The sequence below is a fragment of the Marmota flaviventris genome, chromosome 12 (genome assembly GCF_047511675.1).
Source record: "Marmota flaviventris isolate mMarFla1 chromosome 12, mMarFla1.hap1, whole genome shotgun sequence".
NCBI lineage: Eukaryota > Metazoa > Chordata > Mammalia > Rodentia > Sciuridae > Marmota > Marmota flaviventris.
The window spans coordinates 71636009-71662064 of NC_092509.1; the positions used below are offsets into that span (position 1 = coordinate 71636009).

The window sequence follows — 26056 nt, forward strand, 5'->3', positions numbered from 1 at the left end:
GAAAGAGGGACAGACCACGCCAGCAAACCAAAATGGAAATTGAAGTAAACTTGTAACAACTCAGCAAGATTGGCAACTGCCAAGGGAGGAAAACAGCACTACAGGCAGTGCCCAACTCTGAGATGAAATGTCCTCCAAAAGTTCATTGGTAAGTAGAACTGTACGCATTGTTTTATGTCTCAAGCCAGCCCACGAAAGATGATTGGAAACGATATCTGGTATGCCGGGAGCCATCCGTGAACCGTGCATGGACTAAAGCGATGTTGGAGCCAATTAGGCAGGAAAGCCTGGTATCAGGAACTCCCTGTAGGAATCCACTGGTTTGAGAATGCCTGGTTCACGTGGCGTCCTACCCAGCTCACCGCTCAAGTTCTAGCACAGCTACAGAGGTGGGAGTGACTGGATGGAGCCACACAGCTTCCCACAGATGGGTGTGGCTTGCCCAAATGCCCATCAGCCTGTTTACAGCAAGACCCCTGCCACACTGCAAAGCAAGCACCAAACCAAGACTCCTCCTGCTGAAACCTTGTCCCTGCCTTTGATGGACTCCCCCTTAAATACAGAATAGGAACCTTTTTTTTAGTTGTTCAGTTCCAGCTCCTATCTGGACTGGAAGACCCATCAGCTGCTCCTCTTTTTATATCTAATTTCTGGCTTGGTCTTTATTTCTTACTAATTATTTCAGACTTTTTATTTTCCCAGGCAGCTCACACCTCCTGAGCAGGAACCTTCTCTGTGGGGTTGTAGGCCACCCTGTTATACCGGTATACCATATACTTAGAGTAGAAATGGTAAAAAGTAGTGCTTTGATATCATTTTTTAAACATATTGAAGCTGGGTGTAGTGGCACACACCTGGAACCCTAGCAGCTCGGGAGGCTGAGACAAGAGGATCACAAGTTCAAAGCTAGCCTCAGTAACGTAGCAAGGCCCTAAGAAATTCACGGAGACTCTATCTTTAAATAAAACACACAAAAAAAGGTCTGGGGATGTGGCTCAGTGGCTAAGTGCATCTGGGTTCAATCCCCAGTACCAAAAAAAAACAAAACAAAAAACAAGAACATTGAAACAGAAAACAACTACCTAGCTCATAACTGGCTTTGACCTTTGACCTGAACCTCAAACCAAGAGCTGGGCTATGGACCTCTTGATATCCAAGTCAGTATTAAAACGGGTTCCTGGGAAACTTACAAGGGAAGAATGAGAAGAATTTCAAGGAAAAAGGTGCTGATGGGAAGACTGAGGGGTCTACTTAGGGGAGGTTCTGGTGCCCACCTACGACATTCTCTAGCACTGAAGGGCTACCTGTCATATCAAAAGGGTACAAGGTCTGACGGAACAGTGGCCATCCTGCCTGCTACAAAATAAACTGCAGCAAAAGACAAATGAGCCATTCCTCCACCAGGGCAGGGGAGGAAGAAAGAGGTGGGAATTCCCAGCATGCTCCACAACAGTGGGCACAGAGGGGCCACTGAGAGGCTGAAGGAGGACATTCTCACAGTTGCCAAGGGCAGGCACAGGGAGTGCCCAGGGCCATGGTTGATTCTAACAGATTCAGCTAGATCAAGACGGGACTTCCTGAGCTTGACCCACGTGAAAATTGTGCTAACCAATAAGGTTACATAACCAGATTTCTGGTATCTGAAGAAGAGGCCGAGAACAAGAAAATAACCATGGAGAATGCCTTATCCAGCCCGGCACTCTCATATTTCTACTCTAGGAAGGCACTTTATTCCCGATTATTGCTGAATACCATACTGTACCTGGCAAACTCCAAATATATAAGTGATACAAAATACTGATTTGAAAGTTGAAACAATTCACCATTGGTCCACTTTGTACCTTCTTTAGTCCTCCAAAGAAAGCGTCAGCCTCCAACTCAAATTCCTGGTCCAGTTCCTCTTCATGCTCTGACAAGAAAAACAGTCTCCATTAGTCACAAGTCTAAACAAACGGGTTGGCTACAGAGCAAAGGCACTAAAAGAAATTGGAGAATGTCCTGCAAAAGCAGCCGGGGGATGTGGGAGGGGGGGAACACAAGCCCATCACACTCCTTGACCTCCTTTCTGGTTTTCTGGGACCTAAGTTCTTGGAAATACAGGGTGGGCCTGGTGGAAACGGCCCTTTCAACTTGTAATAAGGGTCACAGAAAGAGAGGGGATCAGAGGAGAAAAGTGTCCAACACAGGGAAACTGGGAGAGGCTGGTGCGAATTCCCCACTTGTACAGGTGATTAAATTTGTTATGTCTTTGCCACCGAATGATAGTGATCATGACGATTCTATGACAAAATGCTCACAAGATAGAATAAAATGGAATCAAATCAGGGTCAAAATGCATTCCTAAGTTAATGACATGATGGCTTATCTGTTTTTTTAAACAACAAAATCTTTGATTCTTCTTAAGGGTGTGCAATAACCAGACCTCATGTGAAATACTAGGAATGAAAAAATGAAAAAGAATCCGACGGGCAAAGCTCTCGGCCTCTGGGGGCGTCCTGTCCACTGGGGAAGAGACACAAACAGAAAATATGAAACTGCCTTGGGCTGACTAGTGCCTTGATAGTGGACATGAGGGCTAACCTTGAGGCCTGTGTGATGTCCAGGAGACAGAGGAGTGGGTGGGGGTGGAGCGCAAAGAATGTCCTAAGGGAGAGATAAAGGCATAGGGGTCCTCAGTACAAGGGTAGTGATAAAGCCATCAGAATGGCCGTGATTCATTAAAGAGGGACAAGGAATATATAGACAAGGAAAGGAAGAAAACTCTATGCCTATCAGAATTAAAAATAATAATATTAAAAAAAAAAACTCCAAAAACTGAGAAGGAACTACCCAGAAGCAAAAACCAAAAGAGGGTGGGGGTCACTAAGCCTGATCATGAAATGCTGCTGCTTTTTCAGAGTAGGATCGAGGGGCAGACTCACAGGCACTAGATGGACGCAGTAGCCCCAGGCCCACACCCCAGGCAACACTGCTCCAAAGAACAAGAGGAAAGGGCAGGGTGTTGCACACTGACCCAAGGAGCCACATCACAGCTCCAGGAACCCATTGATGTGTATCCCACATGCATGGGGTGTCACACAGGGGCGTGATGACAGCAGGCGTGCAATTGTAGTGGGGCACTGGTCTTTTCTGTTACAGCTGCACACAAGGCCACATTGTGTGTTTTGCATTGTGCCTAGGCTCCAGTCCAAGGAAACAGTCCATGGGCAACAGACAAGTGACTGCGATCCCACAAAGTAACAGAAAGCTCAGAATTTATTCTGGAGAGAGTGGGAAACCTCTCTGCCTATTCCCTCTTTTGTTTCAGCCTCACGCTTACACAAAATGCAAACTCCAGAAACGTTGAAATCACGCACACGTGAAACAAAGCAAAAACTGGAGCTAGTCTCTTCTTTTTAAAAAAGGATACATTCATAAATAGCAGTTGACATGCTAATCCCAGACTTCCTGAAATTGTAATATATCTCCCTCTAGTGGGAAAAATTTGCTTGCCACCTCCTACAGGCTCCAAGAAAGGAAATATCCAGCCAGAAGAATTCAGAATTTAAGAACACAGTATTCCTTTCCTTCATCTAGTAGGAAAAAGTCTCCTATGTAAACAGGAAAATCAGGAAAAATCCTGCTCAGCAGGGTCCAACAGAAATTCAATAGGAGCCACATTTATAAAGTTTCTTATAGCAACAAAGAAAAAAAAAAGGTAAAATTAATTTTATTATATTCTTTTTAAACAAAAATAACCAAAATATTATTTCAATATACAATCACTATTAAACAATTATTAATACGTTATTTTACATTCCTTTTATAATCTTAAGTACACACTGTCCTTATAGCACATTTAATTCAGAAGAGCCACATGTTAAGTGCTTACTACTCCTAGGTGGCTAGGGATTACCATATTGGACAAACATAATTCCAGACCAAAAATTCTCCCCCAGTTTTGGAGAATTTCTACAAATCACCCTTGTCTGATTTCTTGATGCAAACAAATGCTGTATATATGATATTGATATTAAATTCCAACTCAAATCCATCCATGACCCCTTTAGAAATCATTATCTTTAGACTGTCTGAAGTTAGCTGAAAATTCACAACTACAGAATGCATTTGATTGAGCAGAAGCTGAGAACCTGCAAGCAACTGATCTTTCTTTGAAGAATGACAGCCCCTCAGACCCTCAGGGACGATTCCTTCCCAGGTTGGGGGCTCACGCCCTCACTCCCATGGACAGGACTGGAGTTTTCCTCCTCACTCAAATGCAGTCAAACAGGAGGCTGCTGCAAATGGGTGGAAGCCTTCTATCCCTGGGAAATGCTCTCCATACCACACAGGACAGACTGGCAGCAGAGCCAGTCCTTTCCTCTAGTGTCCTGGTACCATTTCCCAAAATTCAGCACTCCACAAAGCTGCCTGAGAGCCTAGAAATGCAGCAGTTCCCACTGATGAGCCTTGATTACTGTGTCTGTTGTGGATTCCACCCCCGCCACCAACAAAAAAAATACATCATATCCCCATCCTACCTACTGAGCCAGAGGATTTGCATTTTAATCTCTGCCTATGAGCGGTGGTAGTCAACCACTCACTTAAAACCTCTAACCAACCTACCACTTTCACCCTCAACATTTTGATGGGAAATTAGTTTTGGGGAGGGGGAAATTAGTAGGCAATAATCAGGGAGAAGGGAAAATTCATATTCATTCTCATTCTCTCTCTCTCTCTCTCTCTCTCTCTCTCTCTCTCATCTGATACAAGCCACTGCACTGTCATAGAGGGGCACACCCACTCATAGTATTTGTGTCCTGCTGTTTCTATGCGTTTGAAAAATTCCAATCAGCTTCTGCTGATTCTTTATTTCCCTAGGAAGCCAGTGGATACAGCCAACTAGGGCAATAAATGAAAAAGGGGAAGGGGAGCAGAAAAGATGGGCCCCTAATGATAAGAAAATGTAATGGGAAACAACTTTCAAATATTCATAGGTAAATTATCATATAGAAGAGTGGTGATAATGGGCTGGTTTTTCCACGCCATTTGAAGCTTGGGTTTCCCTTTCCTCTATCCCAATCCTCACTTAAGGAATGAAAATATTATTTAGAAATAGCCTAAGCAAAAGCAAATCAGATATGTAAATAGGATGCGAACCCATACACTTCATAAATGGCTTGCAAACCTCCCCCAAAAGAGCTGCTCACATAAGAAATGCTGAGATCTCTCAGGGCTGACCACCAAGAATGCAATTTCTATGGGAATCCTTACCATTCCTGATAGATGACATCCCAAATGAAAATGGAAACTCTCAAGCTAAGAGAGAACTATGAGGTGTGCTGTTGCATGTGTCGGGTGCAACATGGATCACTGGTGGGCAGCAAGGGGAGAAAGCAGAGGAGGAGTGGGGAGATCCAACACTATGGGTTGCCTTCAAGGGCCCTCAGACCTAGGCCATGTTCCAAGGCACTTATTAAAGAATTTATTTAAAGTATCAGTGAGGCCTGAGGGCACAGTGGCACAAGCCTGTAATCCCAGCAGCTTGGGAGGCTGAGGCAGGAAGATCACGAGTTCAAAGCCAGCCTCAGCAAGAGAGGCATTTAAGCAACTCAATGAGACCCTGTCTCTAAATCAAATAAAAAATAGGGATGGGGATGTGGCTCAGTGGTTGAGTGCCCCTGAATTCAATCCCTGGTACCAAAAAAAAAAAAAAAGTATCAGTGATAGGGGGACAGACAGACATTGAGTGGTAGGAACATGAGCTTAAGGGAATAATTCTGTAAATGGGTCCATGTGCTGACTCCCACAAGTTTTCTCTTTTAAAAAGCAATTTACCTGCAGCCCTGCCTGGCTTAAGTCCACAGGATATGCTACATTCCTCCAGAAACTACCTATTATCTGCAGGAGAAAAGTAGGCCTGAAATGCTGATAAGAAGAACACAAGTTACCCTGAAGGAGAGTACTTTTGTGACTCTTACACAGATCAGATCCCAGAACTTGGGGAGATAAGGATAATTCCCCCTAACTATAAAAGCTGTAAGACCAGGTCAACATGGGCCAAAGTGACCTAGAGTTGTCATGGCAGTGGGGACTTGAAAGTCTGATGTCATGCTGCTATCAATCAAAAATCCAGAGGTGGACCTGGTCAAGACTCTCTGGAAACTTCCCTGGGACCTTCTATAAAACCGGAGGACAGGACATACATGCCATCCCTCTTCTCTCTTCTCTCTGAGAGGACCCACTGTCTCCTTTGAGAGAGACCTTTTGAGAGGGTCCCCTTTCCCCTTTACTCTCCCTTGTAATGAACTCATTCCTATAACTCTGAGCAACAAAATTTGAAGTCTTTCTGGCCTGATCCCAAGAATTGGGACTTGGAGGGGACTTCACACTGCCTCAGTTTCACAGAAGGCCCTAGCCCCGATAACATCAGGAAGTAGCGTCTCCAGAATCCCACACACCCCTACATAATATAGGGGAGGACAAACATCTCGTCTTTACCTTTTTCTTAGACTTGTGGCTAAAGCCCCTATAATGAAAGACTAACAAAGACAAAAGCGTATGAATTTATTTCATGTAAGTTTTTACATGTGATAAAAGAATTTCTGAGATGTCCTTAATCTAAGGGGACAGAGAAGAAGAATGGGAAGAGGTTAATCAATAACAAGCTACAAGCCAAAAATAATGAAAGCTACTCTTCAGTGAGTGCTGGAATCTTGAATCCCAGCACAGAGGATCACCAGGGCTGTTTACATATAAACTTTCCCAATTGTTAACTGGACAAATGCAGAAGCAAGTCACTTCTTATGGATCACCCTTCTGACCCCTCACTCCGCTTTGCACAATCCCACCCTTGTCACCCATGACCAATATGAGTTCCGTGTAAACATCTGTGCTTTCCTTCTCCAAAGGAATAAAAATTCTCTTAGTTCTAGGTCCTGCAGACATTTTTCCAACCCCTTCCCTGTTCTGCTACCAGAAATTACAGGAACTTGTCCCAGAATCTTGTCTCTTTCCTGACTAGTGTCTGAAACAGCTCAATAAACCCTTGTGTTTCAGAGATTCCCTCAAAGTTTTGGTTTAACACATGACACAGGAGCTTTTCATAAGGAAATGAAAACCCAAAGCAATGGTTATACGCTTGCTTGTAGCGATTCCAGGTTTCAGGAAAAGTGGGCGATTGTGGGGAAATATAACCGGCCAACCAGTATGATCTTGTGATAAGAAACTGGGGGAGGGGCTGGGGCTGGGGCTGAGCAGTAGAACACTCGCCTAGCACGTAGGAGGTGGCTGGGTTTGATCCTCAGCACTACATAAAAATAAGTAAAATAAAATAAAGGTATTATGTCCAACTACAATTTAAAAAAAAAAAAAAAGAAAGAAAGAAAGACAGAAACTTAACCAGGCCTGATCTTTTTTTAGGTTCTCCTGTGTCCCTGTATCTTCAGAGAACAGGATCTTTCTTTCCTCCAGGTAGATAAAGGGCAACTCCCTCTTAGGGGTCTTATTACCAATCTCAGGAGAAGGTCAGAAAATCCTTTAGGTTTTATGTCTCAAGGAAGAAGGGCAGACAGCAAGTGAGACTGACCTCCTGCTACTTGGCATTTCTCAAATGACTTGGGGTATTGTTCCTGAACCCCATCACCTACTTTAAGGACCAGTATCAACAAGGAGGAAAACACCAGAAAAGGAAGACAGTGACTCACTAGTTTCCCAAGGACCCGGCCACAGGTAACAGGGGAGACAATGGTCAGGTACAAAGTGAAGTGTCACCAAACAGGATGCTTGGAACCTTGGCTGCCGCGTCACTCCACCTATCACACTGCAACAGGCTGTCCAGTCCTGGGCTCCTGAGGGGCCGTGGACTTCCACAGAGCCTTGTAACTGAGGGGCCCCTGGTTGTCCCACCCTTGGTGAGCCAGCTCCCCTGGTTCCCAAGGCAAGGCCACCTGTTGAAGGACAGGACCTATTGCCTTGGTTTCCCCACCCTGTTCTCAGGTTTCCAGAATTACCAACCATCTTGCAACCAAACTTCACTAATCACAGGAGGAAGTGGGAAAATTTTTCTCCTAACAAAGCCCACACCCTCCAAGAGGTTCGTATCGAGCAAACTGTGTGGAAGAAAGAACTAATCCATAAATGAGCTGCTCTGCCCTTTTCTCATAAACTGAGATGAGGAATGGTGAAGCCCACCTGTGGGTACAGGAAAAAAGAAAAGGCAGAAAGTAAAAGTGTTCAATTATCGTTACATCCCACTTGGAGATGCCTGCTATATGAAAACAAAGAAACTGGGGGTTGCAAGTCAAATAAATACTTTACACCATAAAAATCAGACTCTTTAACCAGCAGGGCTCCCTGCTTTTGAGAGTTTATTTAAAGAAACATTAACTTCATATCACTGAAGATTAAAGAAATGATAATAAAGCTCCTATGAAGTGAGAACACAAATCGATGGAAAGCACAGTTCCATTTATAAAAATATGGTTAGTCTAACCTTCCAGGAAGGTAGCGACTGCAGAGAAGAAGGTGTGCTTGGGCTCCGTGAAGTCAGAAGGACCTAGGGTGGCTGTTATTCATTCAAAAATAATCTTCAGAAACAGAACACAGAAAAAATGGTAGAATTTACATATAAGTCCAAGAACTTGTTCTTTGATAAAGAGAATAAACCTACTAGATCAATCTTAAAACAGGTGAGATGAGACTCATTCATTATCCAAAACATTTTGAGAACTACCATCTGACCTAGCTATCTCACTCCTCAGTGAGATAAACCCAAAGGATTTAAAATCAGGATACGAAAGTGACGTAGCCATATCAATATTTATAGCAGCTCAATTCAAAATAGCTAAACTGCAGGACCAACCTAGATGCCCTTCAATAGATGAATGGATAAAGAAACTGTGGTATATATACATAATGGAATATCACTCAGCCTTAAAGAAGAATGAAATTATAGCATTTGCAGGTAAATGGAAGGAGTTGGAAAATACCATGCTAATCAAAGTAAGCCACTCCCAAAAAAGCAATGGCTAAATGTTTTCTATGATAAGTGGATGATGATCCATAATGTGTGTAGGAGAGTCAAGGGAAGAATGCAATAACTTTGGATTGGGCAGAGGACAGCAAGAGGGGGGGCAGGGCTGTGGGTTTGGAAAGATGAAACGGACATTATTACCCTATGTGTGTGTGTGTGATTGCATGATGGTGTGACTCTGCATTGTGTACAACCAGAGAAATGAAAAGTTGTGCTCCATTTGTGTAAGAATTAAATAAATTAATTAAAATTAAATTTAAAAAAACATCATGAGAACGTGATACAACTGTGTGTTAGTACAATTGAAAATCTCTGTGATATGGAAAAATACAAATTGCTCCAACTGACTTAAGAAGAAGAGAATTCTAAATATACCAATAACCCTGAAGGATATGGGAAAGTTTTCAGTGGCTCGACTGCCAAACAGACTTCATGCCTTGACAACCTTACAAGTGAATGATTCGAAGCTTTGAGGACACAGACATATCATACATTAGCTTCACAGTATTATTTTTTAAACTTTAAAAAGTAATCTTCCCCATGTGTTTTATAAAGCTAGCAGAGTGCCAAGATTGAAATCTGAGGATAAAATGACAGGCCAATCAATCTCACTTAGAAATTAGTATTTAAAAAAAAAAAAACTTGGGGAAAGCAGTGAATTTTAAAATCCCATGGTCATGATCAGTTTGTTGTAGGAGTCTCTGGAGTTTGTGACTGAAAAGCTGATTACTCTTAAATGTCATACTAATGGAACAAAGGAGGGAAACCAGGGACTCTTCTGAATGGGGGCTTCCAAGATTGAAAAAATTACCAATTTTAAAAGGAAGCTAGAAGGAATCCTTAGCATGGTTCTTTAAAGATACATAAGTAAAACTTGCACAATCTCTCACTAATGGTGAAAGCAATATGAGGATTTCCATTTAGGCCGAAATTACAGCAGAAAAACCACCAACTATTATACGGTCCTAGAAGGCCTAGCAAAGTTAAAAACAGATGAAGCAAAGTCATTATCTGGGAATGTTATCTAAACAGAAAAAAACAAGTGATAAGTAATGGAAATATAAAAGAAATAATAAATACCTTTACCACAGACCAGAAATAATCAGATGGAAAATATCCCAATCATAAGAGGAAAAAACAGACTAATAAATAGTCTTAAAAATTTTAGCAGGATCTATTACAAAGAAGACCATGAACCTTCATTAAGGGAAATAACAAGATTTTAAAGAAAAGAAAGGGGATAAAATATTGTATTCCTGGAAGGAAAGACACAGTGTTGTAAAAATTTAAACAATTTACAAATTACTTTCTAGTTTATTGTGATTCCTATGAAAACCCTACTGAGATTTTTTTTTGGAACTTGGCAATTTCAAAGATATGTCTAGGAAAAATAAACCAGTAAGAATAGCTAAGAAACATTTAAATATTTGACAAAGCAAAAATATTAAAATAGCACAGTACTAATATATGAATTGATTTCTCAATCAATGAAACTGAAGACACAGGCCCCAGACAGTCTGGGATTTAAAAATTTAAGACATGATCCAGATTGTACCATAAGCCAATGGAGAAAGGGACTTCATAAATAATGTGTAGTTAACTATTTGTGGAAAAAAATAATCTGACTTTTCATCTCACATTACATGCCAAGTGCATTTGCGATGGATTAAAGCATAAAGGCTCCAGTGTTCAGCCATCACCTGAGAGTAGGCGGGGTCTAGGAAGAACCTGGAAGGTGTTTGTGCAGTTTCACTCCATACATCCTCTTCTAGAAGACCTCTGAGAACAGCAATCAGAGACAACAGAAATACAAATCCCTTCCTTACAAATTAAAGAGCTAAGCATCCAACTCGTGAAGTTGGAATAAAAAGGAGGAGAGCCAACCCAGAGAAACAAAAAGGGAGGAAATAATAAGGGCAGAAATCAATCAATTGGAGAAAAAGAAACTACGGTGAAATCTAACCGTCAAAAGCTGAAAAGATGAATGCAATTTCTGGCACAGTGGATCAAAGAAAGAAAAAACATATAAGGGAAGAAGGAGAAAGAACAAAAGAGGGAGTAAGGGAGAAAGAAAAAAAATAAAAATATACAATATGGCAGGGGATGGGGAGTGGGGAGCCCAGCTCCAGGGGGAACACACACACACACACACACAATAAAAAAGAAAGGACAATTAAAGAAACCATCAAAAAAAAAGCTTTTAATATTATGAACTATATACTAATCAAATTTAAAAGCTGCATAAAACAGACTCCTAGAAAGCTACAAACTGTCAACATGGGAACAAGAAGAAATAAAATATTTAAGTAGGAACCAACAGGTAGTAAATTGAATGGGTCATTAAAGGATTCCCTCTCTCCCTCTCTCGTGTTTTAACTGGTGACCTCCTATCATCCATTGTTTTCACTGGTAGGAATTCAGTTAGTTGCACTTCCAGTTTTGCATTAAGCTGATAGGGTCACAAAAATAGATGGTCCTCATTTAGGCACAGGCATTCATCCTTTCAAGGCTTATTATGCAAGCCTTAAGGCCAGGATACATTGTAAGTTGTGTGGTACATTGCAACTCTCCCCATGTTCAAGGTAAGCAGAGAGACAAGTGTTTCCACCTCTTCTAAAACATAAGGCACAAACTTAATCCAGTAGCTACTGATTAGCGACAATACTACAGAGCACTAGTGGCAAGCCACCGGCACAGCAGATCACCATCACCTTCCCCAAGAAGTTCTTTATGACTTAGAGATGCTCTATATTTGGTAGAATTAGACAGAATAGGAGGATTCTGTTCAATCCCTGCTGTGAATTTGTCAAGAGATTCCATTTGACTGAGACTGTTAAAATCAGTCTGCTGTCCCTCGTGGCCTGCCAATTCTGCAACTATTGAGGCCTCCGTGGACATGATGCCTGCCCCATGCCCAGAAAAAAGAGCAGCCCTGCAGATGAACGCCACAGGCATTTCACTTTATTCTAGACACTGTGTTTGCACCAGATAGAAGGACTCCAGAGAAGTTCACCAAGGAGAAAATTTTCCCAGTGTCCTACCTCTAAAATGTAGGTTAGTGGCACTTTTTCTTGGGCTAGCAAGTGAAATGAGAAACCAAGAAGGCTTGGCATCACACCAATAAAGCACACTTCATCAAGGCAGAGAGATCCAGCTTCCGTGAACTGAACTGGCCAAAGGATTAGAGGAAGATAGTTTCTGACAATGTTCTGAGAAACATTTTGGCACCGACAATCAGAGGGATAAAAGCAGCTTTGGCCTGCAAAGTATTCGGTAATAAGCCAAGGAGCATTCAGCTTCTGAGCCATCTGAGGCACAGAAGGTTTTATACCCAAAACAGAGGAAGCCCCACCCCCAACCTGGAAGCTACCGCTTGTGTAAGAAGGAATAAAATAATTTGCTCCACTGAAATAAAAATTTTCAGCTTAAAGTTTAATAGTAGAACAGACAAAAAGAATCTCCCCTTTAAAACAAGCTGACTTAAGAAACATCAATTAAGATGAGTGGATAGAATAGAAAAAGGATTAAGTCTAGATGAAAAGACCTGGGTTTCCACCTCCGGTCCATTAAGGTATAGGTATAGCAAGGTTGCAAAATATAAGGTTAATGTACAAAAGTCAACTGCTTTCCTATATGCTAGCAATAAATAAATGGAACTTGAAATTAAAACAGTACCATTTACATTATCTCTCCAAAAACTAAAATATGTAGATATACATCTAACCAAATATGTACACAGTCTACATGATGAAAAATACAGAACTCTCATTAAAAAAAAAATTAAAGAACTAAACAAATGGAGAGAGACAGTCCGTGCTTCCACTAAACACTCAATATTGAAGAAGTTCTCCAATTTTAATCTACAGATTCAAAGCAATCCAAATCAAAATCCCATTGCATTATTTCGTGGATTTTAACAAAGTGATTGTCAAGTTTTTAGAGAGAGACAAAGATTCCCGAATAGCCAACATGATATTGAAGAAAGTCAGAAAACCATCACTGCCTGCCTTCAAGATTTTAATTATAAAGGACCAGTAATAAAGAGAGTGTGGTATTGGTCAAAGAACAAATAAGTCACTGGAGCAGAATAGAGAGCCCAGAAATAGACCCACATAAATATAATCAACAGATTCAGAGAAAGAACAAAGGCAATACAATAGAATAAAGACAGTCTTTTCGACAAATGGTGCTGGAACAACTAGACATCCATGTGCAAAAAAAAAAAAAAAATCTTTCACAAAAATTAATCAAAATGGAACATAAATCTAAAAGTAAAATGTAAAACTTCCGGAAGATAACATAGGAGAGAACCTAGATGATATTAGGTGTGGTAATGACTTTTTTTGGCATGATCTATGAAAGAAAGAATTGATAAGCCAGACTTCATTTAAATTAAAAAGTGCTTGAAAAGAATACTGTCAGGAAAATGAAAAGACAAGCCACGGAATAGGAAAAAAAAAAAATATTTGCAAAAGGTGTACCTGATACATTTTGGAAGTATTACCCAAAATACACAAAGATTTTATATACTCAACTTTTTTTATGAATCTTTAAGCTCAACATTATCAAAATGAACCATCCAATTTAAAAATGGGCCAAAGACCCAAACAGCTAGTCAAAGAAGATATACAAATAAGCAAATGAAAAGATGTTCCATGTCCTATGTCATCAAATGTAACAACAGGACACCACTACACACCTATGAGGACAGCCAAGAACCACAGCTCTGACAATAGCAATTGCTGACAAGGATGTGGAGTAACAAGGATTGCTACTCATTGCTGGTGGGCACACAAAATGGTACAGCCACCTTATTCGACAGTTTGGCAGTTTCTTACAAAAATAAACATACTCTTAATCGTATGATCAAGTAATTGTATTTCTTGTCATCTACCCATATGAGTCAGAAACTTAGTCCACACAAAAACCCACACAAAAGGGCTGGGGATATGGCTCAAGCGGTAGCACGCTCGCCTGGCATACGTGCGGCCTGGGTTCGATCCTCAGCACCACATGCAAACAAAGATGCTGTGTCCGCCAAAAACTAAAAAATAATAAATATTAAAAAAAATTCTCTCTCTCTCTCTCTCTCTCTCAAAAAAAAAAAAAACAAAACAAAACCCACAAAGGTGTTTATAGGTTTATTTGTAATTGCCAAAACTTGGAAGCAAAACTGGGATGTCCTTCTAAATGTTTCTTACTAAGTGAAAGAAGCCATACTAAAGAGGCCCAACTATATGACATTCTAGAATAGGCAAACTATGGAGTCAGTAAAATGATCAGGGGTTTCCAGGGGTTGGGAAGAGGGAGGAATGAGCAGAACACAGAGGAATTTTAGGGGAATGAAACTACTCTGTATGATATTATAAGGTGGATACTTGTCATCATGCATTTCTCAAAACCCACAGAATGTACATCATCAAGAATGGACCCTTTGGTAAGCTATGGTCTTTGAGTGATTATGATGGGTGGATGTAGGTTCATCAGTTGTGGTGGATGTTGGTAGGAGGGCTGTACATGTCTCAGAGCATGGGGAAAGTGGGAACTTTGTACTCAAGGTTTCTGTGAATCCAAAACTGCTTCAAAAAGTAAAACTTTGCAGGGCACAGTGGCACACGCCTCTAATCCCAGCAACTCCTGAGGCTGAGGCAGACAGATCACAAGTTCAAGGCCAGCTTCAGCAACTCAGCAAGACCCTCAGCTACTTAGTAAGCCCCTATCTCAAAATAAAAAATAAAAAGAGCTGGGGATGTGGCTCCGTGGTTATGTGCCCCTGGGTTCAATCCCTGATATGTATATGGATGCATATATGTAAACCCTATTCAGAAGGGGAAAATTCTCCCAGAACAGTGAGAAATAATAGATAGCAGGTATTATTTTAAATCACAAGATTTTAGGATAATTCATTGTGCAGCAATCGATAACTAAGACACCCATCTATGGAGGAGACTGATTAATTGCTAATATCCACTCTGGCTTTCTCCCTCTATCATAAAACCATTGAGTTTACACTGGAAAAATGACCTCCCAATGGAAGATTATGCTTCCTAGCTTCTCTCTGAACTAATGTGGCCACAGGACTAGGTTCCAGTAAATGGGACAGTACTGAATATATATGACATAAGCAACTTTCAGGTCACTTTCTTAAAAGGAGATGACTCTCCTCCCCTTCCATCCTTCCTGCTGGGCAGAAAACTAAGATGACTCCTGGTGCAGCCCCGGTGTATGAGATGGAGCCATGTGCTAAGGACCTCAGAGGAACATGAGAGATGGAACCAGGGTATCTAATGCCACCTAGACACCATAGCCACTGCGGACCACAGTTATCTGGGATGCCATTCCTGTTGCCAAACCTGTCTTCTAAGTAATGTACCACCTCATCTTTGGTTGTGCCAACGATTCAATGAGATGAGAAATACAAAGTAGCCAACATGGTGTGTGACATAGCAGGTTCGTTTCCTCTACATGGGCTGAGAGATCAGAGGCTTCAGCAGGAAACACAACTGCATGGCCAGCCCTGATCAAAACCAATCCCCCTCTACTTTAGTCAGTCCCTACCACCATGCCCATGGCTATAAGTGGGACGTGAGTAAAATGGAGAGAAAAGTCAATACTGGTGATCTGTATCCAAACCAATCCTGGTGATCCATAGGGTGGTCTGCACACAACAGGCAAGAGACACTCTGTGGTGCTTCCCCAAACCTAACATTGCCATTTTATTTTATTGTGGTTCTGGGGATCAAACCCAGGACCTTGCACATACTGAGCATGTTCTCTACTTGGAGCTATACCCCTGGCTTCTACCTTTTCCATTTGAAGTGACCTCACCTACTTTCAAAATGTTCTCCTGCCTTTAAAATGAAATCCAAATCCCTCAGTGGAACATACAATGTCTTTCACAATCCATAGCTTTTTGATCTGAGTTCAACTCTTTCCACCCCCTCATCATATCCCACATTCCAGACATACACTACATCCCATGAGTGGTTTGCAGTTCCTAGATCATATTACACTTTCTCATGTCCCAATGGTATTACACTAGCTTGTCCACTCGCCAGCAAAGCCCATCTCTAGCCACAGCTCCTCAACTCCCCTCTCTACTTGACTAGCTCCTGCTCTTCTTTAGGACAACCTCCACAATCTCCATTATATCTAAGAAATTGTCCCTAACTATGGCAGAGACTACCCCTGGTCCCTCCAAAATTCTTTTAGATTTTAGGTAGCACATGGCCACTAAGCTAAGGACTATACTTCCCAGTTTCCCAGCTGTGGCCATGTGGCTCAGTGCTGACCAACTGGGCCAACTGAGCAGGAGTGACAGGTACTCTTGCCAAACTGCTGTCAAAAGAAAAGCGGGCCCCCCCCCCACCCCCCGTTCCCCTTACTATGGGCTAGAATATGATTTGGGGATAATTCACCTCCAACACACAGACAACAGCAACACATTAAATATCGCAGAACGAGAAGATAAAAGGAAGCAGGGTGTGGTGGTAGGTTCTTACAGTCCCGGCCACTTGGGAGGCTGAGATGGAGGACTAATTAAGTCCAGAGGTTCGAGGCCAGTCTGGGGAACACAGCAAGCCTCTGACTAACAAAAAAATGAAGAAGATAAAAAGAGTCTGAATCACTAACACCTTCAAACTGTCTCCATATGTCTGAGATACGCCTGAAAAGAATGTTGGTGAAAGAGAAATTTAAAAGTATACTTCAAATTCCTGAGGCAAGTTCCCTCCAGGGCCTTCAACAGCTGTTGAGTCAAATCCTCCGATTACAGGAGAGGCTAGAGGTGTAGCTCAGGGAAGAGCATATGATCAGCATGCACCAGGCTCTGGGTTCTGTCCCCAACACCGCATACACACACACACACACACACAAGTAGCAGCAGCTATTACAGGAGATGAGTCACAAAATCACCTAAAAGACCACAGCACTGAGACAAAGCATGTCATGAACTCAGGTCATTAATTCAAACTTTACGCAAAAGAAAAGCAGGATCCAAGTCATCCTGATCCTATGGAACCATCTTCCTGAATCTTATACCTGTGGGCATTCCCTCCTCACTTCTTTTTTTTTTTTTTTTTTTTTTTTTTTTTTGTGATAGGAGATCAGAAAAGCATGGAGCGCCTTACCTCTGGAGACTTTGTAAACTTCATAGAAAGAATAGAAGTGGAAGCCTAGTGAAGCCAGCAGGTAAAGAGACAGTTCCCATCGGGACAGCATTGTTCCTTCTCAGGATGGTTCTCAATGTCCACCGTGAGAGGTTCTAGGAAGAGAAAATGACAAAACATGAGACCATGGACTTGACCCTAGATAACAGCCATATATATATATTAGTTGTAGATGGACACAAAACCTTTAATTTATTTATTTTTATGTGCTGTTGAGGATCAAACCCAGTGCCTCCCAAGTGCTAGGCAAGCACTCTATCACTGAACCACAACCCCAGCCCAGATAATACCCTCTTAACATCACTGCACTTTGTTCACACTCCCAGGGACCCTTCACTATTCAAGGTGAGCGAACATGACCTGGATCAAACCTCCTCCTTCCGAGGACCTCATCCCATTCTGCATCCAACACACACACAAACACTCATTCCTGCTAAAGGTGGTTAGGTCTTCCCCCAGCACTGCCCAGGGCCTTCTATCACAGTATGTATCAGAGAGTTCTCTCCTTTGGTGTGATATCCGTCTCTCCTATAAAGTAGACCTTTAGAGAGTGGGAATCATGATTTCTGACTCCCCAGCACCTACAAATGTGCCTGGAATGTGGCAAGAAGGAATAACCAAGAACTCCATGAATAATAAATGGCTTCAAAAGATTGAATAAAAGAAAAGCACAAATAAAATCTCCAAGCCTCTTCTAAGCCAACAGCCTCAAACTCCCCATTCTTCTCTTTAAATGTCATCCCATAGTAATGGGTGGGGATGGTCTAATAAAAACTGCCTTCCACGTATCTGTGCACTTCCTAAATATTTGGAGATTACTGACATGACCCTGGACACCTGTGGCAAACACTGCCCACCCATCCCCAATGATACTCAGTCTCCCTGCTTTAGTAATTGAATTTCTATCTGGACACATGGAACTGAGCTCAAAAGTACTCCCTAGCCAAGTGGACACTTGAATAGTTCTGCCCACAGGGATGTGCATGCAGAGATGTGAGGCTGTGGTCATTGTCTTCTTTTCATCCCTTTCCTAAAGATCAGAGTTGGGACAGCCACTTTGGGCCAAGAGATAAAAGCCACATGAAAAATAAGATAGACACACCTCTGGGGGCTGGGGTAGTGGCTCAGTGGTAAAGCATTCGCCTAGCACATTTGAGGCCCTGGGTTGGATCCTAGCACCACATAAAACAATAAATAAATAAAATAAAGTTGTGTCTAACTATAACTAAAAATTTTTTTAAAAAAGAAAGAGACACCTCCGTCCCTGGCTCCATGTACCACCCTACCCCTAAAACTGTCTTGGACCATTTTTACCTGGACTATTACATGAAAGAGAAATGTACTTGTAAGTTGTTTAAGCCTCTACTGTCCAAATATTTTCTAAGGAATGGAAGAGATAAAGGAAAGTTAGGTCTAAAAATTCTGCAAATCCAATGATCCTAATTGTTCCCAAGTAACAAAGAATTAACTAAACTTAAGCCCTTTTATAAATCTCATTGCTTTGCTCAATATGAAATACAAGTCATTGCGGGTGCCAGATTTAAATAAGAGCAAATTTTTGAGCCCCAAGCAAGCAGTTCTTAATATGTGATGGTAATGTTAAGACTCAGAATTCTCACAATGCTAGAACTTAAGACTAAGATTTCACTGTGTTTCACAAAAGCTCTGTAGAGCAGTTAGAGAAAGGAGGTAGGCATTTTACAGATGACGAATGCAATGAGGTCACACATCCAGAAATAACTGACCCAGGACAGAAAGACAAAGACTCCACCATCTCATTTACATGTAGAATCTAAAAAGGTCATACTCACAGAAGCAAAGAATAGAATAATAGCTGCCAGGAGGCTGGGGTGGGGGAAGTTAAAAGATACAAAGTTTCAGTAAAACACAACAAATAAGTTATGGAAATCTCTTGTACAGCATGGTGACCATAGTTAATAACAACACATGTACTTGAAAATTGCTGAGAGTACACCATAAGCATTCTCACGGCTTGGGAAACTGAGACAGGAAGATTGAAAGTTCAAAGCAGCCTCAGCAACTTAGTAAGAGCCTGTCTCAAAATAAAAATTTAAAAGGGCTGGAGATGTGGCTCAGTGGTTAGGCACCCCTGGGTTCAATCCCAAGTACAAAATAAATAAATATATTAAGGCAAGGGACATGTGAATTACCTTAATTTAGTCATCTCACAATGTACACTTTTATCAAAATGCCACATCATACACTAGGAACATGTACAATTTTAATGTTATGGTTTAGATATGAGATATCCCCCAAAAGTTAACTTGTGATAATGCAAGAATTTTCAGAGGTGAAATGATTAGATATGGAACCTAAGCAATAGATTAATCCACTGATATGGATTAACTGGGCAATAACTATGGGGCAGGTAGGGTGTGATTGGAGGAAGTATGTCACTGGGGTGTACCTTTGAGGTCTATATTTTTGTCCCTGGTGAACACAGCTAGCACACATTCTCATTCATATTCTCTCTCTCTCTCTCTCTCTCTCTCTCTCTCTCTCTCTCTCTCTCTCCTCTCTCTCTGCTCCCTGGTGATCATGTTCTGAGCAGCTTGCCTCCACCATGCCCTTCTTCCATAATGTTCTGCCTGACCCCAGGTCCCGAGTTATGGAGTCAGCCAAGCATGGTCTGAACCTCTGAAACTGTGAGCCCAAAATAAACTTCTCCTCCTCTAAATCATCTTGTCAGGTCTTTTGGTCACAGTTATGAAAAAGCTGACAGAAACAAATTGGTACCCAGATATGGTCATTGCTGTGACTAACCTCACTATGCTGTTCAGCATTGGGAATTGGAATTGGCAAGAGGAATTCTGAAAAGTTTGGTGATACAGGCTGGAAAAGTTTCAGAATGTTGTAAGCAGAACTTAATGAGCAATTCTGGATGGGAGTTCAGAGACTAGAATGTCAACAGGACTGTGGACAGTAAAGACTGGTCTCATGAGATTTCAGAGTAGAAGGAGGACTCTGTTGGATATTGGAGGAGAGGCCATTCATGTTGTATTCTGATAAAGAAATTGTTTATATTTTGCTCATATCCTGAGAACTTTCTGTGAGGCTGAATTCAAAGGGGGTAGACTAATTAATCAGGCAGAGGAAATTTCAAGGCAGCATAGCATTCAGACAGTGACATGGATACTCCTGGTAATTTTTAGCCAACCTTATCATGATAATCAGGAGCAGAAAGCAGAGCATAAAGATTTGAAAAAGTTGCAGTTTGGCCAGAAAAGTGTAAGTAAAACTGGGGCTAAGGAAAGTGTGGCTGGCTGTCAAAGAGATTACAGTCGCTAAAGAAACAATAGGAAAGATGGCTTAAGGGCATCTCAGGCATTGGCAAGACTACATCATCTCAGGCTCAAAGGTATAAAAGTAAAAATTCCTTTGAGAAGAGACCACGGGGCACCCTGGTTGCACAGGGGGCCTAACAGGTGCTCAGTTACCCAGGTACTCAGAGGCTTCTGCAGCAGGGTTCCAGGAGGCTTGGCTACTGCCCAAGATGGCAGCAGACCTCACTCTCCACCATGTGGTGCTGGTTCTGCAGGACTGCAGGATGCTGGAGTTAGGAGACCATAGAAGCTCCCACCAAGATTTCAAAGGAAGGCCTGGGAGGCTGGCCAAGTGTGGCAGAGTCAGAGTCCCTAAGGGCTGCCTCTGAGAGGGTGATGCATGATGATTCAAGAAGGAAGCTGCAGCTGCAGTGGAGACCCCCGAGATTAAGAGACGCCAGTATTGGGAAATGTCTGCCAAGAACAGCTGTGAGAATCAAGCAGGTACAAGGCAAGAGAGAGGCAGGTGGACAGCAAGGTTACAGGAGCAGACCTTTTGAGAGAACATCTTGATGCCATGTGCCCCAGATGCTAGATGTGCATCTACAGAATTTGTTTGCTCAGCTTAGATTTTGGTCTTGCTTTGGTTCTATCCCTTCTTTCAATGTCTCTTATTTCTCCCTTTTGGAATGGAAATGTTTACTCTGTGCCATTATATATTGGATGTGTGTAATTTGTTTTTGATCTTTACAGGGGCTGACACTGAGAGTTTCCCTTGAGTCAGAGGAGACTTTGGACTTGACCTTGTGGGCAATGCTAGAACTGTTAAGACTATGGGGAATCTTTGAAATGGACTAAATGTATTTTGCATTGTGAGATGCGTAGGAGCTTTGGGGGGCCAACGGCAGAATGTTATGGTTTAAATATGTAGTATCCCCCAAAAGTGCATGTGTGAGACAATGGAGGAATTTTCAAGGTGAAATGATTAGATTATAAGAAAGTATAACCAGATCTGCGGATTAATTCACTGATATGGATTAACTGGAGCTGTAGACAGGTAGGGTGTGGCTGGAAGAAGTAGGTCACTGGTGATATACTTTGGGGGCATATATTTTGGTTCCTGGTGAACAGAACTCTCTTTGCCTCCTATTGGCCATGTGCTGAGCTGCTTTCTCTGTCATGTTTTCCACCATGATGTTCTGTCTCCCCTTGAACCCATGGAATTGACTGACCATGTACTGAGCCCCTGAAGCTGTGAGCCAAAATAAAATTCCCCCCTCTAAGTCATTCTTATCAAGTCTTTTGCTCACAGTGATGAAAAAGCTGACTAAAAATAATGAATAAATAAATAACTGTGCCTGGGCTCGAATCCAGAGCTTCCAGGCTCTGCCTCTCCCCTCAAAGCCAGGCTCAGAATCTGCCACAGAATCTTTTCTTCAGGCTGCCAGAAGACATGCAGGAAGGGAAAGAAATTTCAGTCTTCATAAGGTCAGAAATCAATGGTCCTTCAGAACCCAAAGCACCCCATGGTCATGACCTAAAAAACTGCCCAGGAAGTTTGGTATGGCTGCTCCTACAATCAGCCAGTCAAGTCATGATTTGAACACGAGTCTCTCAAAATCCGACTACTTCAATAATGCTTTCTTGGGTTCCCTACTCTACTTCATATATTTCCATTCATACTTTATTTTTAAATACCTGGCATCTCCTAGACTCACTTGATTCCTTTCCAAAACTTTGTAGGACTAGCACAGCCATCCCCTTAGCTTGGTTTCATAGTGCCTCTTGGGTCAAGGATGCTGAGATTGCTTTAGATGACCTCCTCAACTCAGTTAAGAGTCTGAAGAGTAAAGAACGGAATTCCTCAAAAATCTACTAAAATTTGAATATAAATAATCTTGTAGATTAAAGTTCTAGAAGCCCTACTGTTGAGAGGCTTTTTGGAGACATTATATATGGAATGATGCCTTATATATGGAATGATATATTGAGAAAGAGCACAAAATTCACTTTTATAACATTTCCCCCTTTTGGGATGCTCTGAGCTATATTGTATATGGTTTGGGGGGACGTACACAAATATACATAGCAGTTAGCTGCAAAACAGCAGGATTATCTCCTCCCTCACTTCAAAAATTTGGGGTTTGAACAGGGGTTTCCACCTAACAACATGGTAGTAAATTCTGGCACCAAACTCAGCTTAGGCAAGTCCAAGCTTTGCCATGTGCTGGTTGAGAAACCTGGGTAGGCTGCAAGCTCCCAGATATGGTTTCTCTTGGCATTGTGGAGTTGATGAAATATAATTGCTTAGCCCAGGGCCTGGCACTACATATGCACTCAATAAACATGAATTCGAAACACCAGTTTCCTCCCTTGCCATGGCCCTGGTTTACTTCCTGAATGGAAGAAATCTAACTGACCTTACATGGGGCATGGCCATCCCGACAGCCTCGGTACCTCTTTCAACAGATTGGCAGCCCCGGAGTTCTCTTTAACACCTCGCTCTTCCTCTTCACCCACTCAGCCCAAGGCCACCCTGGACATCACACAAACTGTCCTTGGGGCCAGCTGGGAGCTCTGTGCCCAGTGACTCTTCCTCACCTGCTCTGTTCTTATCCCCCAAAGGAATTACACATAGTGTTCTCACACAAGTGGATTAATGTCAACTCAAAACAACAGTGACATCAACACTGAATAGATCGTCCCTCCTCACACCTCACTTTCCAACTCTTGCCCACTTATCTCTGGAAAAATCATTCCCCCTGCCATTCTGGTTTTTTTCTCTATTCATTTTATCTGTGCACTCAGAAAGCAAATCAGAGTAGATATGAACATAACCAAAACCTTTTTTTTTTAATGTCCAAGACTTTAAATGTTTCCAAATACTTTCTCAAAAAATCCCCCATGTTTCTATTTCTCAATGCTCTAAACGAGCATGCTCTTCTTTAAGAAGACACTATGACGTCAGAGAGGCTCTTACTCCAATATATATGGGATGCTTCTTGTTTTCATGTACAGATGCAGTCTTGCAGCAACATGTAAGTGGGTAGCTGTGAGACAGCCTAGAAACTAATTGCCATTCATAACATCATTTCCAAGGATACAGGCCATCTATCTGATCCATCTAGAGGAATTAGGTTATACCATGGATACGTGAGCACTAAGAAGGGCTGTGGATGTCTGATGTGAAGAGATGTGCCTGAGAGTGCTTCCACCAGGGCAGGAATGCTGGTCAGAACTGGAGAGAAGGGAAAGTGTAGATGGTGAGGTGAAAGGGGACTAGGAGCCAAGTAGCAGATGGTCTTGAACATGAGATTTCAGGTTTGGGTTGGATTTCCTGAAGAAACCTCAGGCTGGTGAGCCAGGAAAGTAGTCCCCTCCTATTCTAGGGGGATGTGTTCCCAGACCCCAGTGAATGTCTTAAAACTTAACACCAACTCTTTTACATACAGATACTGCTTGATCTACAGTGGCCTTATATCCTGATAAGCCCATTGAAAATTGAAAATATAAGTTAAATACTGGGGAATGATATTGGCCAAATTATATTATTGTATGGGGTGTATGTATGAATATGTAACAATAAATTCCATCATCATGTATAATTGTAATGTACCAATACAAATATGGAAAAGTATAAGTTAAAATGCACCTAAATCCCCTGTAAGCCCTCTGCAAAGTAAAAAAATAAAATAAAAAATTCCTAAGTCAAAATTATTTTAAGTTGGGGACCATCTGCACTGCTGTTTTCTCCACACAAACAAAATGAATGCCTTTCCATATTAATTAAGACTTACCATGCACCGTGGCTATGACTTTTGCAGTTTGAGATATAGCAAAAGTAGCATGAATTTCTTTTTCCTTCTTCACAATTTCATGAATAAGAAGATTTGTTCTTACCCAAGATCTTAGCAACCTCAGCATGATTCATTGTCTTATTAAGTCAAGAACTTTCACTTCTTCATTTAAAGGAAGCATTTTGTGGTTTCCTATTGGCATATCTGAATTGCTAACATCACTATTCTGGCACTTTGGCACCATTATTAAGTAAAATAAGGGTCATTTAACATAAGCTGTGATACTGTGCCGGTCAATCTAATGACTGAGACAAATGCTAAATGACTAACTGGCAGGTAGTGCATAAAATGAGGATACACTGGACAAAGGATTGATTCATGTCCCAGGCAAAACAGAGCTTTCATCATGCTAATGAAATGGGGCCTGTTTAAAACATATGAATTGTTTATTCCTAGAATTCTCCACTTACTGTTTTCAGATCACCATTGAGCACAGGTGAATCAAATCATGGAAAAAAAAAAAAAAAAACCTTAGATAAGGGGGAAATGCTGGACATTTAATGATTTGAAGGAAGCTTCAGAAAGAAGCCCCTTGACTCTGTGGTAGAGTCTACAAGCAAGGAGGTCAGCCACTTGGGCCTTCAGTAGAAAGTGGAGAGAAAGTGCTAGAATCAAGCCACACAGCTGAGAGAAAATTAAATTGTACCTGGCATCAAACTAGTCCAGGAATCAGTAGGGGAGAAAGAAAGAGGAAAATAAAGAACACAAAACTGCAGCTCCAAAGCTGTTAAGAGTACAGGATCTTAAAGCTAAATGTTATTGATGAGAAGGGGAAATTCAAGACAAAGGGATAGGAAATGCATTTAATAGTAGGTGTTGGAAGAAAATCATTGCAGTGGTTTCCCTGGAATCAGAAGGAAGGAAGTCAGACGGCCATTCTAAGAGGCTTTCTCAACCAGGTTGCATGTAAGAGCCCAGAGATTGTACATTTAAAAAAAAAAAAAAGTATTTATCTGGGAATCATAAAAATCAAGAGGCTCACAGAATGAAGTGAGAGCCACAAAAAGGCAAGAACTCAGCTGACAGCTTTTTCGCAGAGTGACTTCTAATCGCATTTGCTTTGTAATTGAACACTCTACCTGCTTTCAAAGATGCCATCTCTCAGAATCTGCTGAGGAAAAAGGAGGGATCTACCCAAGGATATAGAAAAGCCTGCAATGGACCAAAAATTAGAACCAAAGTTCCCAGCTTCCACTCTCTCACAGGCAGAAATTCTGTTCCTTACTTTGAGGGGAAGAGTACAGAGCTCACTGTGCCAAAGCCTGAAATGTGCATCGATGTAACTGCCAGAAGTGCTTTTTCCCCAGCAATTTCCAACATCATTTCAAAATTACTTTATTTCTGATGCAGACAACAAATGGATTCTAACACTTGCATTTTAAAGTGTTTCTGCTCCTAAATCTTGACACAAGTACTAAATGGGCTATCACCAAATACTCACATGCACCAGAGGACTTTTTTAAAAATCAGATTCTCAGCTTTAAGCTAGCAATCATCATCATAGCATCCCCAAGAGCACTTCCACCAAATGCTTGAGGTCTTAAACTAAGATTTTCCTCCACAAAGTTTTCTTACACTTTAGCAATAGCTACACATTAATTAAGTACATACTACCTGAGTTGAAAAAGTGCCTTATGAGTATGATCTTTTTAATCATCATATTCTTTTGAGGGTATCCTCATTTACCACAAGAGGAAATCAAGGTCCAGAAAGGTTAAGACACCTTCCCAAAGT

General features: G+C 41.5%; 1 protein-coding gene across 3 annotated transcripts in view; it reads right to left on the minus strand.

Moving 5' to 3' along the window:
* Positions 1–17233, minus strand: part of Hhat (hedgehog acyltransferase) — a 311966-nt gene extending 294733 nt beyond the window's left edge. For all 3 annotated transcript variants that reach the window (XM_027934800.2, XM_071619730.1, XM_027934798.2), the window contains exons 1-2: positions 17143–17233; positions 1842–1909 (exon numbers count right to left, since the gene is read on the minus strand). In XM_027934800.2, coding sequence (XP_027790601.2) covers positions 1842–1909; positions 17143–17233 — 159 coding nt within the window. The remainder of the gene's footprint in view (positions 1–1841; positions 1910–17142) is intronic.
* Positions 17234–26056: the final 8823 nt, after the last annotated feature.